The sequence below is a fragment of the Ischnura elegans genome, chromosome 1 (genome assembly GCF_921293095.1).
Source record: "Ischnura elegans chromosome 1, ioIscEleg1.1, whole genome shotgun sequence".
NCBI classification, from domain to species: domain Eukaryota; kingdom Metazoa; phylum Arthropoda; class Insecta; order Odonata; family Coenagrionidae; genus Ischnura; species Ischnura elegans.
This window is the reverse complement of record NC_060246.1, coordinates 33,695,684-33,708,891: the sequence shown is the minus strand read 5'-3', so window position 1 is coordinate 33,708,891 and position 13,208 is coordinate 33,695,684. Positions and strand designations below refer to the sequence as shown.

The 13,208-nt window shown below is 36.1% G+C and overlaps 1 protein-coding gene and 2 long non-coding RNA genes across 3 annotated transcripts; 1 reads left to right on the top strand and 2 right to left on the bottom strand.

Moving 5' to 3' along the window:
- Window positions 1-4,184: 4,184 nt before the first annotated feature.
- Window positions 4,185-5,028, bottom strand: LOC124174109. Its single transcript, XR_006868863.1, has 2 exons — window positions 4,906-5,028; window positions 4,185-4,769 (listed from the first exon to the last, which is right to left on the bottom strand). It is a non-coding gene; the product is annotated as an uncharacterized LOC124174109 (long non-coding RNA).
- A 3,401-nt stretch (window positions 5,029-8,429) lies between these two features.
- Window positions 8,430-9,871, top strand: LOC124158556 (endothelial differentiation-related factor 1). The gene is made up of 5 exons (XM_046533710.1): window positions 8,430-8,606; window positions 8,811-8,862; window positions 9,012-9,172; window positions 9,370-9,463; window positions 9,553-9,871. Exons 1-5 carry the CDS (start codon window positions 8,529-8,531, stop codon window positions 9,615-9,617), a joined length of 450 nt encoding a protein of 149 aa, XP_046389666.1. The 5' UTR covers window positions 8,430-8,528; the 3' UTR covers window positions 9,618-9,871.
- Window positions 9,872-10,203: 332 nt separating this feature from the next.
- LOC124158563 lies at window positions 10,204-11,588 on the bottom strand. Its single transcript, XR_006864837.1, has 2 exons — window positions 11,232-11,588; window positions 10,204-10,988 (listed from the first exon to the last, which is right to left on the bottom strand). It is a non-coding gene; the product is annotated as an uncharacterized LOC124158563 (long non-coding RNA).
- Window positions 11,589-13,208: the final 1,620 nt, after the last annotated feature.

Here is a 13,208-nt window from a genome sequence, read left to right as displayed (position 1 = left end):
TATTTGAGGTATTTGAGTATTCGTGGTTACTATTCGCACATCTGTACCAAATAATGCTACTGATCTACAAACAATTTAATGCTCATTGGCGTATCCAGGATAGGGACAAGGGGGGGGAGGGAACTAAGATTACAATTCTATCTAGTATAAATTGAATACTCAAGGGGGGGCTATAGGATCTAGCGTGTATGTGGATCTACCACTAGATTGTAATGTATCAAAAGTGTGTAAGGAAAAAAGAAAGCGTGGAAAATAAGTTATGAGCTAATTTGTGTTTCAATTTGTCAAAGATGGTAAACATAACGTAACACTGTTGTACAAAGTGGTAACCCCCTAATACTTCTCATTCGATTTTACCTAATGTGTTACGACCCAATGGGGAGGGGGTTATATTCTCCTTAGGTCCATAGATCAGACACTGCTCTGTGTTCAAACAGAATCAATGCTCAAGTGATGCTCAGTGAGACCATTTTTTCTATGTTTAACGATAAGCCTATTTTAACACTTAATGAGGCTGTAGTTTTAGTTCATGGCCCAAGGAGGTTTGAACTCAACTGAGGGTTTTCAAGTAGATGATGCTGAGTTATTTTGCTGCTAAGGTGGGTATTAGTTGATAAGTCGATAAATTGTGTTGCATTAGATTTAAAAGCATAAGCTATTGTAAAATGTGTTCCTCCTTGTATTAAAATCTACCATCTCCTTATTGAACCCCAAGTTAAATTTGAAATGTATACAAATCACACATTGTCCTATTTTGTAAAATACAGTAAAATATCGATAATCCAGAATTCTTAGGAGCAGATGCATTCTTGATTAATGTTATTTCCAGCGTATAGATCAGTTACCTGGATGTAGGCTACACTAACATATTTCACGACACGATATAACACAAAATTATTTCTCGGAAGGTTCGTTGGCATTGATGGACGTGATATATTGTTGTGTACAAGTAATGAGAAAAACCATATAAAATTCAACGAGAATTAAAACATTTTAAAAAGTTCTTTGCCCACAAATCACTAGGATAGATTAGTCATTAAAGCTATCTTGATGATACCACTGGTAAATGGAAGGAAAAAGGCACCAAATTTTTACAATCCGACAAGTATCAATATTTCACCCCTCCATATTTTTCAAAGTGCACCGGTTGCGAATTTCATGTCATTCTCACAACTACTAACATTAACGTATTGGCATAATTATCAAATCCTCCGAATCTGAGGTAATCCTTCGAATACATTACTGTAAATAATGACTGATTGTGAATTTGACTCTTAAATTTAATATTAGTAGTTGCAGCTAATCTTATAAGAGGGTGGTTTCCCATGATTTTTGTATTGCCTAAATCAAAAGATTATTACTCTTGGAGTACGAATTTCACACTTTTAGATTTTTAAATGACGATATCTATTTTTTGCGATATAATGAAAAGTGAACATTTTCAAGCGTGCGAAAATACGACAGCAACGTATGAATGCTGGGAAAACCCCGTGTGACGTCGTTCTGGTTCCCGCTGTCACCAAGTGAGGTGACCTTGGGGCGAGGCTTTGAGTGCTGATATGACGCAGGATGCTAGCAGGTAGCTGAGTACCCTGCTAGCAGGTAGTGCTTGGCTTAAATAAGGATTATTAATACCTTTTCAAATGAAGGAATCTTTCCGACCATAGGCAGTTTTAATAGGCGATTATTAAGAGACCTTTCCCTGAGCTCTGTGCCTCATGCATGCATTGGTAATCTCAGACGATGTAAAACTCCTATCTACTCGTATAGAAACTTGGTCCCTGCGACGTCACGTGGGGTTGTATCGTATGGGCACCAATCTGGCCTTTTTCAAATGAGGTTAAAATTGAACATTGCCATTCGTCTAAACTGGGATTTCTAAAACCAAATAATTTGTATATTATGAATACACTAATGGTGGGTAACAAATCGCAATCAATGCCTTTCGTTTTCTTTGATGAAATAAATAACCCTATTTTGGAGAAAGGATTTTGGGATAGCCACTTGGCATTTACTTCATAAACAATCTCCAACAACTCCTTGACTCACACAGATAAGGGGCCCTTCACGCTTTGGGCTTCACTACTGGAATCACCCACCAAATGACTAACTCAAGAGTGTTGGTCATACAGGGTGACTTTTAACTCCTCTTATGTAACTGCTTATCTCAATATGTACCAGGTTTCAAACATGGGCTTTTCGGAAGGGTTAAAGTTGTTTGGAGATCAAGGATTGGAATTACTTGTGGAAAGTGATTGACATGTCCGATACGAAAACTACTACTAGTCTCCTGCACCTGAAGCAACTGGCTATTCCACTCATGGGATTTCAAAAAAAGACCAACTTCTGATCAGAAGAGTGCTTTCACTGGGGAAAACAGCTGAAAAAGGTCTGTTGGTGAGTTGGGGTAGAGATGAAACACACTTAAATTGTTCTCTTGTTAAATTTTAACTTAATATTTTCCTTAGAAGGTAATGATTTATGGTCTGTGAGATTTCGGAAACGAAAAAAAGTCACGGGCTGATGGAGGGCCAAGGGTGATTTGCCATAAATGCTTGAACACCCACTTCCTAAGACCCTCAGCAAGAAAGGATCCGGGGAGGGCATTTAAGTTTGTCTCTATGGAGTTTTTTTTTAAGGGAAGCGGACAGCATTTTTCTTATTTGGAAGCAAAAATAGGATTGCAAATTTTGTTCTGTCGCAAATGACCTGAAGATATCTTATTTCAGATACTTGGGATATCTATTCTCTTGTTTACATGCATAATTTATTTTGTGTTCCCTCCTGTCCCTTGTTGACCAATCAAGGTAATTACGTATTCTTTTCCCTATTTGGACAGTCAACTACCTGTGATTCACAATGTTATATTCTGTAACGCCTCAAAATTGCACCCCATATGAACAGGGCTGGATTTCAGATGTGGCTGGTCCAGGGCCCATGCGGTGGAAAGCCCACTGTTTCAAGGTAACATAATAGCTGGAAGTGCAAGTAGGTAACACAATTTTCCATTTATTTGTGTCAATGTTGACAACTAAGTGTTAACCAAAAAACAACCCAGCTTCACTTCGAATCCCCTTATTCATCACCGTTTTATTCTGTTTGTGAGATTTACATCTATTTTGGCCGGAGGCTCATGTTTGTCGGTCCCCTACCCCCCTTTGATGCAGCCGTGCACAGGACTACATATGTGACAAAGGTGTTGACGCAGTCAGGACACTAATAATATGACGAGTATGATTCGATTCCTCAAAATTAGTCAGTGTGCTGCCAGTTGTTCTGGGTAATTTCCATCTTCCATTCTTTCCATCTAATGTAAGATACAGGAGAAAGAAAGACAAATAATAGAAATGCCCATTGCAAATATGTATGTCATTCTTAATAGTTTTGATGTCAGGTTTTTTGCTTTCTTTAAATTTCTTTTTTTCCCATTTCATATTTTCAAATGTGCTGTGCATTTAACATAGGCTTTTTGTAGAACCGACAGTTTCACTATGTAGTATTAAAACTGTTTTGTTGTGGTTCACAAAATCTTGAGTTTTTCTGCACAAGGTTGAGTATAGATAATAATCACTGGTGAAATTAACATACATATTTATAAATGTATCAGTATCTGGCTAACCAAAATTAACTATGACATTTCTTGATCAATTTGCTTAAAAATTAAGGTTCCTTAACTTTTCTAAAAATATTTTGTCACACAAAGATGATTGTATCAGACTCATTACTTTAATATGGTTTTACTTAAGTGCTCATAGTTAGAACATAAATACTGTTATTGTGTAAGGCACAATGGTTTTTAGATTACCTCCTAATTTATGCTTGCTGAATCTTATCTACAAAATTTTAAATTCATTAACTAGCAGGACATGGAATAGGGCCAACCTTAAACTATTACAAATAAGAATGACTGATTTATTTACTATACATAGATGCACCAATGCATATGGCATTTATGTACATATATTAGATGGCATAATACTTCCTAGGGCATTGTTCTCAAGTTTATCTAAAGAAAGCATTGAATGAGTTTATTGGTGTGATTAAGGATATGTTGTAATTTCAAGAACAGTTTGTGATTTTTATGGAGGCAACAACTGCCAAGGTTGAAGAGAAGTACCCACTGAAATATGAACTTAGGTAATTGATGCTTAGTTAGACTTTGAAAGGTTGAAATTATGATTAGGTGATTTGAATTACAATTTTATTGAGTGAAGACTACAAAAGGAACAAAAGAGTAATGCCATGAGAGTTAGATGTTAACATACATTTGAGGTAGCATTCGATCCCCGGGAAAGCCTTCACTATTACCATTCTCTTGTTGACCGGGCTTATGCTGAGTTTGAGCCATAATCCACATAAACCTACCTTAATCAGTGCATTATGGATAAAAATATCTGCAATCTAATCATATGGGTGAAATAATTGACTTTGGAACGATTCAAGTAGTAGAATTCCAGTGTCCATTATACAAAAAGAGTTATACTGCTGGGTGAGGAGCATCTGCATGAGCTGAGTTTTAGCTGGTAAGGGGGATTTAATCTTTTATGCAATCTGGCCCGATGGAATTTTTAAAATAAATATCTTAAGTTTCCTCCTGCAAAGATGTTTGCTGGATGATGAGTTTTGTGAGCACTGCTGCTTGCATCTTCAGATCATAGAAAAGTGTGCTGAATCACAGCTATAGCCTTTCTTTCCCACCATTTGTAGGAGCTGCTTTTCTATTGATCAGTACATAGGCGTACCCAGCGAGAGGCAGAAGGGGGCAGCTCCTTAGAAACAAAATTCGCTGATGTCTTCGAGGAAAATAATATTTTTTCAAGCAAATAATTTAAAAAACTAATAAAGAGCTGTCACAGTTTCCTTAAAATGTTGATTTCATTCACCTTTCCCATGCTTAAATCTTACCTACAACTTGAACAACCATGGCTTGCTCCCTCCCCCACCCAAGTTTTGATCCTGAATACGCCCTTGGATCAGTACTCTTTTCTAAGTGTGGTCCCAGTGTTGCCCTCCATCTCCATTGAAGTTCCTACATTTTTCTATCTCTTTGTTCTCTATTCAGCCTAGGATGATATGTGCATTCTTTCAAAAATATTATAGGCTTTGTCAAATAATAAATTGTGTCTTGGGGTCCAGGAATATTTTTAATTATGTATCTGCCCCCCCTCCCCCCAAATGAAATGGTAACTTGTATGAAACCTGAAGGAATGCCAAAAAATTTTAGTCTTAGATAGTCATCAAAATGCTATTTTCAGCTACTTATTTTTAAAAATTTGCTGGAGATCCTCCTGTGCTAATGGTATTCGATACATCCTAAACCCCCGGTAGGATTGCTGCCCCCTCAACATGCAAAGCTGAACTCTGCCCATTAGCATCAGTAGTGGGGTTTATTATAATGAAATTTTAATTTAAAATCGATGGATTACTTGAGTTACCTCACCATTCATGGCTAACATAACTTCAAGTTTGGTCTCCAATACCCTGGGGTAAGTGGTGGTAAGACTACTTCAGTTGCTTCCTTCATGGAGTGGTAATAAATGTCAGTGCCTCCAGCAAAATTAAAGACATGTTCATTTTTTACAAAGAAGTTCAGGAAAGGTGGAAATGGTATGGATCACTTTTTCCATCATTTTAAGGGTATAGCTGGAAATATTGGATGTGTGATCATATGGTTTTCTGTAACTACAACTAAACAACATCAACTAAACTTGAGCATCTACAACTAAATTCTTAAAATTACTGCAAATATGCTAATATAGTGTTGCTATCCCCCTTGAATAAAGCAATTAGGATCGCATGTCTCGAAATGACACATCCAATCATACCACCAAAGATTAAGATGTATGTTAACCCTTTTATTGCCACTGAGCAGATAATAATAAAATTAAATAGCTGAAATAATTTAAAATATGAAATATTGCAAATTAAGGAAAATAGCCTTGGCAGTCTTCACACTTCCCCCTGAAATGAGCTGGCAGTAAAAGGGTTTAACAATGAATTGAATTATGATTTGATGAAGTTATACCTACCCAGAAAAATGGTAATTAATGACTTGGGAGTTCTTATTCATGAATCACTGTCCTTCAGTAACCATATTTCTTCTGTTGTCACAAAGTCTTTTCGCATGTTGGGTCTTATTACAAGAATTACAAATGAATTTAAAGATATTCAAATGTTAAAAAGTTAGTATGAATCATTAGTTCGTCCTATCTTAGAATATAACTCCATTATCTGGAACCCAAATTATAAAAATCAGGTTGATAGTATTGAAAGAGTCTAAAAGAAATTTCTTAGAATTGTAAATTTTTATGCTGGTTTCCCTACATATGATGTGCCATACACTGAGACAATGCAAATACTGAATTTATACCCATTACATGTCCGACGTCAGCTCTCAGAATTGATATTCTTGTACAAATAGGGTGGTTTCCTATTATTTTTTTATTACCTAAATCGAAAGATTATTACTCCTGGAGTACTTATTTCACGCTATTAGATTTTTGAATGACGATATCTATTTTTCGCGATTAAATGAAAAGTGAAAAATTTCAAGCGCGCGGAAACGCGACGCGTAAGTAGGAATGATGGGAAAAAGTCCGTGCGACTCATTTCTGGTTCCCCCTCCCGCCTTGTGAGGTGACCTTGATCGAGGCTCTGAGCGCTGATAGGACGCAGGATGCTAGCGGGTAGCTGAGTACCTTGCAAGCTGGTAGCGCTTGGCTTAAAAAAGGTTTATTAATACCTTATCAAACGAAGAAAACTTTCCGACCTTAGCCAGTTTTAATAGGTGATTATTAAGACATGTTTCCCTCAGCTCTGTGCCTCATGCATGCATTGGTAACCTCAGAAAATGTATAGCTCCTATCCTCTCGTGTAGAAACTAGGTCCCTGTGACGTCACGTGGAGAGGCATCGCATGGGCGCCAATCTGGCCTTTTTCAAATGAGGATACAATTTGACTCTTGCCATTCGTCTAAACCGGTATTTCAAAAACCAAATTATTTGTGTATTATGAATACACTAATGGTGGGTAACGAATCGCAATCAATGCCTTTCGTTTTCTTTGATGAAGGAAACTACCCTATTATGCAATAACTTCATTTACTGTCCACCATTATTAGAATTAATACCTTTTAACACCAGATACCCATCCACCAGGTGCACTAAGTTATTCCACATAAAATTCTGCAGTAGAAATTTCACTTTCCATTCCCCAATAATAAGGATGCTTCAGTTGTACAATTCTATTATAACTAATGTTGATATACATAATGATACCGTTTCTGTTTTTAAGAATAAGTATGCAGAAATATTATTGTGAGAATGGACCTATGTACTTTCTTTATGTTTACGAAATTTTGTATTTTGACGTACATGATACGGTTTTTTAAGATGAAGCATGTGGTAATCTTTTTTGCAAGAATGAACCTACTGTATTGTTATATATTTGAATGTTGACAAACATAATGCGATACCATTTCTGTTTTTATGAATGAGGTGTAGGAAGTACAGTAAGAATGAACCAATAATGTACTCTGCTATATGTTTATATATTTGAATGTTGACATTCAATGATACCATTATATGTACTGTTTTTAACAATGAAGTGTACGGAAATATTAATGTAAGAATGAACCAATGTAATTACTTTATGTTTATATATTTATCTTAATTTTTTGCAATTTTGTAAAATGGGCCTTTGCCCGTAATAAATATTATTATTATTATAAGCATAACTCAAATGACCCTTGGTCTCAGGAATGGAAAAAAATTGAGTTCAGACGTAAAGATTAGTTGCGAGACAATATATAGTCAGCTTGCTTGTGTGAAAGTAAGGGAAATAATGAAGTCATACCAAGTAATGAATTCATTTTTATATTTTACTGTCAGATTTTACCCTTTTTCCACTTCCATCGACGCATTTAGATTGTTGATCATGGAATCAACTACTTGGTATAAGCTTGTCAAGTATCCTAATCTCAGTACATAAAAATTTTGTCCAACTATTGATTCTTGATTGGTAGTCAACTCGCATACTAAAATGACTTTTATTTCCCTCAGTCTGTATAATTGAGAAATAATTTATGTATTTCTCAACCGCCCCAAATATCACAGTGTAGGCATAGGTGGCGTTCAGCGAAACCCAAGTCCAGTAAAAACTAGTGCAGACTGTCCTGATACTGCTGTTATGTGACTATAGTCACTCCCCGCGATCACGGGTCCCATAATTATGTCATACACAGTCACAACAAATTGTCAGACCATAAGAACACTGAACTTTCAACAACTAAAGAACCATAAAATTTGTAGGACAGCTTTTCATCGGTCTGTGTCCGCTGAATACGACCATCGAGTAAACAATGTGCCGTGACTTTACCACTTCGGATGACCCGCTTCCTCTCGTTTAGTCCGATTTCGCCGTTTCTCTTTTGTTAACAATCGATATCTCGATATTTCTCCAGCCTTGCTTGTAAAGAGTCCCGTTTTCTGTTAATATTTACTAAATTTTGAGCGCCTGTCTGCCGTAAAATGTCTGCCGCCGATAGAGAAACGTTCACTATTCTTCGGAAAAGGCCTCCGAAGCCTTCGGCGATGAAAACTGAGCAGGTAGCGAGGTCATAATATATTTTGGAGTTGCATATTGCCTGAACGCTTACCTCCACCTGGGTTTGTTGTTGGTTTCGTATATTCAATGTTATTTATGTAATTGTCGTGGTGCGATAATAATGTCCGTATTTCAGATATTCATAATTATGAAATCTGAGTTATTTGAAATATTTGTTGCCATACAATTATTGTCTTTACTTGTAGGCCATTAATGCTGCTCGACGCCAAGGTGTGCAGGTGGATACGCAGCAGAAATGTAGGTATCAGCCTTCTTGACCCGCAAATTTGTGACTTAATTACAATGAATGTATATTTTCGTGTGTATTTTTCTTTTGTCCAAGGCTTTCTAGATGTTTGAAGTCAAAATAATTTGGTAATTAAACTGATCCTTCCGTTTGACATCAGGGGGAGCTGGTCAAAATAAGCAGCACCAGACGACAAAAAATACAGCTAAACTAGACCGTGAAACTGAGGAATTGAAGCATGATAAGGTTACTCTTGATGTTGGGAAATTGATTCAGCAGGGCCGTCAGTCGAAGGGTTGGAGTCAGAAAGACCTTGCCACTGTAAGTGTCAGTAACAAATCGTAAGTCATCTTATTATATAGGGAAGTGGTGATATTGCAGTCACCGCTATAATCGTATTGATTAATACGTGCGTTGGTTTAGTACATATTCTCTGTTATTATTGGTTTTAGTCGTTTTAAATATATATAAAGGGGTGATGTGTTGGCAACCTTTTTAAATAATAACTTCATTTCTAGCGGGTGAATGAGAAGCCGCAAGTGATTAATGATTATGAGGCCGGGCGAGCAATTCCTAACCAGAATATCATTGGAAAAATAGAGAAAGCAATTGGTGAGTGGTGTTTATGTAGTTCTTGTCGCTTCTTTCATCGTTTGGGTGTATATCCTTGTGCTTATATGTGAACTAATTTCATTTTTTAGGAATGAAGCTTCGGGGAAAAGACAGAGGTGTTACCTTGCAACCCCCTGGGACTAAAGTCAAGTAGTTGTCTCAGGGGGCTATCAAAGCATTCTTGCACTTTTCTTTTGGGCATTTTGAAATTTTTTTTTATTGATTCAGAGAAATGTTATTACGATCAATAAATAACTTCTGAAGGTGTTGGTTGATGAAATGAATTGGTTTATCATCTTCCAGGTGTTTATTTGAGGAACCGTGATTTTTGTGGCTATCTTCAGTTTTGGTTAAAATTTATCCTAATGTCACTGAAAGATGAATAAATTTCCACTTCAATATTGCAAAGATGTTTCAATTTTTTACTTACAGCCATGTATAGTATTTGTCATGGATATTCATAATATGTCATTTGTATGTGATGAACATTCCTATATATATTTTTAATCTTGTTAATGTGGAGGAGGATTGAGAAAGATTTGAGAAGTCATAATACCAGTTCCTCACACATCCTTGTTATGTAATTTGGAAAGTATACTAATATTTGATTTTAAAATACATAAATGCACCTTTGGCCTTGTTTTTATACCATATTAAGTGCACATTTCATTCTAATTAGTTTAATCTGTATGTTGCATGAAATATTATCATGGTCATTGGTAGTATTTTTTTGTAGCCACTTGCCCCTTCAGCATTGAGGAAATTTATTTTCAATGCAAGGTTGCTAAATTACCATGGATATTTGATGGTCCTATAGAGGTGAAAATTGTCTCTGAATTTTAAGCTGTTACATTGCACATTCAAGATGTGTCCAAGGAAGAGTCACAAGTGTCTAGAGTGGGGAAAGAAATAGGATATTTCGATATTGACTATTTCTTTTCAATCAGCTTAATAGAATATCAATTCTTAGGTTACTTCAATTGGTAAAGAAGCAAACTGCTGTACATATGATGAAAAAGGAAATGTAAGATGAATAAATCAGGCCTTATATCTTGGATTACGTAGCAACTTAAAATTTGCACGTATGAATATGCATAGAAATCACCTACTTGTTGACATTGCTGTATGTAGACCTTCTGTGGGAAATTCCCTCCATATGTTTTGATTGCTGTGTTTAGCCAATCTCAATAGAAAAGTGGTTATTTCATTCCCAACAGCTTCCTACTACCCAATGGTGATATTAAAAGTGGAATGGGAGCCACTAAATATTTTTTATAAGTGTGGGTTACCTTTATATTATAAATGACATTGTGTATTACATACTTCCAAACTATCTTGCCTGAAGACTTGAATTATTTTAAAAGTATTATAAAGCATTAAAATGGCTTCTTGCACTAGATGAAAAGGCTTGTTCCTAATTAAATCAAATTTTGTTTATAGTTGGCGTGCTGAGGCTCACAAAAATGCCGTTTCAATTATATCTCCTAACTATTTTGTAACATGGCTGCATAAACTTGAAAAATGCCTGCAAAAAAGTGTGACAAGAACTCAAATTACTCTAGGAGCTGGTTAATTAAATAAGTCGATCACTTTGTTTTTTCACTGACTTAATATGGTTTTGAGTCAACACTCCTTTGTCATTTTCTTGAGGTAATACAACAATTTTTCTCATGACAATTCAATTGAATACCAATATTTAAGAAAGGTAGGAACGTGAGTTGTGGAGGTGGAGTGTGTGATGGTATGAATCAACGGGCTGGGGGTGGACATGGCTGAATATTTAATGGGGGGACGGAGACTCAGAATGGAGGAGAACGTTATTATGGTATTAGTTTATTTAGTGGGTGTTCATTGAACAGGTCATATTTCATAATCTTCAACAAAATCCAGTTTTGCACCTTTGGTAATAACATTTAAAATATCCTCTTTAATATCAGAGACGTAATTTCTATTAATTGATTTGAAAAAATAAATTTGCTTTAAGCATTAATAAAATATTAAATACTCACCTGACCTTGCACTAAACTTTATCCTATTTGCCCCTCATGAAAACAGTTGCAACCATCTGTGTTACGTGTTAACTTATAAATACCACACTTTTCTTATTTTATAAAACTGTCTGTGGAGTTAACCTCTTCCCTACGCAGGGCGTGATTTCACGGCCTGAATTTTCTGATGCTAAAGAAGAAAGGCCGGCTTTTCAAGGCTTGAATTTTTCGTCAAGCATGCCAAGTGGGTCCCAACCACCATTAGGGTCCCTCGGCGCGAGAGGTCTGACCCTTTCCTATTGTCCGTGTGGGGATTACCTCGGCCCATTCCGGCTCTCATTGTCCCACTCAAGGAAGGTGCTCATGGTCACTTATTTGTTTATAAGGTGGAATAACTAAAAACGTAAATGTTGCATTTTTTAAAAATCAATGCGAGTAATTACATTCTGTATGTTCTGCTGATTGGTTCCAAATTTTAAACGGAATTCTAGCGTTCATATTAACGGAGTTGATCATCACCTAGAACAATTTTTGGAGACGCTAAGGTTAGATGTTTAATTGTTATTTTTATAACTTACTAGCAAGTTTATAGGAGCGATATTGTAATGATTTACATCTAAAAATATACGTTACTCTGTTAGCTACATTCTAAGTGTACATTTGCGGTGAAATTCAATAGAATATCCGATTTAACTTCTATGAAAAAAAGCTCTCGTAATGTAATAAAATTTTATTCTTTCAGTTCTTTGTCGTGAGCCAAAATTACAGCGGCTATTTTTAATAACCTCTTACCAACCTTTGAATACGAAGGTATTATAAACAAATTTCGCTATAAATACTGATTAATGCATATCCTAAAAATTCATAAATTTAATGTACCAATAGGGAATGTTTTACGTAGACACATGTTGTGAGAAGCATTCCATACCATTGCAGGAATAAGAACTACTCTACCCAGGTAATTACTCTCATATTGTAAGTACTCTCATTGGTGTAAGTATTCTCCTGCTGAAATATGTACGTGGAAGATGATAACCTCACTCTTCTCGGAAAAGCTCATTTGGCTATGATATAGTGCCGTTTTGCTGAAAATCCTAAAAATAACCGTAGAACTTCGTTTAAAAGTTCTACAGGCATTACAAAATGAAAGGAATACATTGATGAACTGACATTTAATGCAACAGTAACAATTAAAAAAATTAAAATTGCACTGGCAACAATAAACTGACCGCAAAAGTACGCCGGGATGGGCTGCCTTCGGGAAAAGGGTCGAGGATTATATTTGCTCAGTTGCCACGGAAAGGGTCCGGGACCCCGCTAGGCAAGGTCATTAAGGGGAGGAAGCGACTACCTGGTCAGTCCCAAGCCGAAAAAAAAACTCCGTATGGGGCGAAAAAGAAAATCTCAAACTCTTCGTAGAGCCAAAAGCAACTTCCCGCGAAGGAGCTCGGCGCGAAAAGGTTAAGGAGATTATTCACCCAGAGTTGACACATCATGAAAACTTACATTGACCTGTCTCATAATATTACTTACCTTGCCCGTAACTCTCTGCTTAAGTGAGCATGGGAGCTGAAAAAGGTATCATTTTGCTGTATGTTATGTGCTCTTTCCTTTGATATGCAACACAGCATACATTGTAACTCTTTGAACAGTGAGAAGTAAAACTAAATTTCATTTATGTACTTTTTTAGAGAAAGTTCAATTGTTTAAAAATTTCCATTAATACTTGCTACTTTTTAAAACACATGAGAAAATAA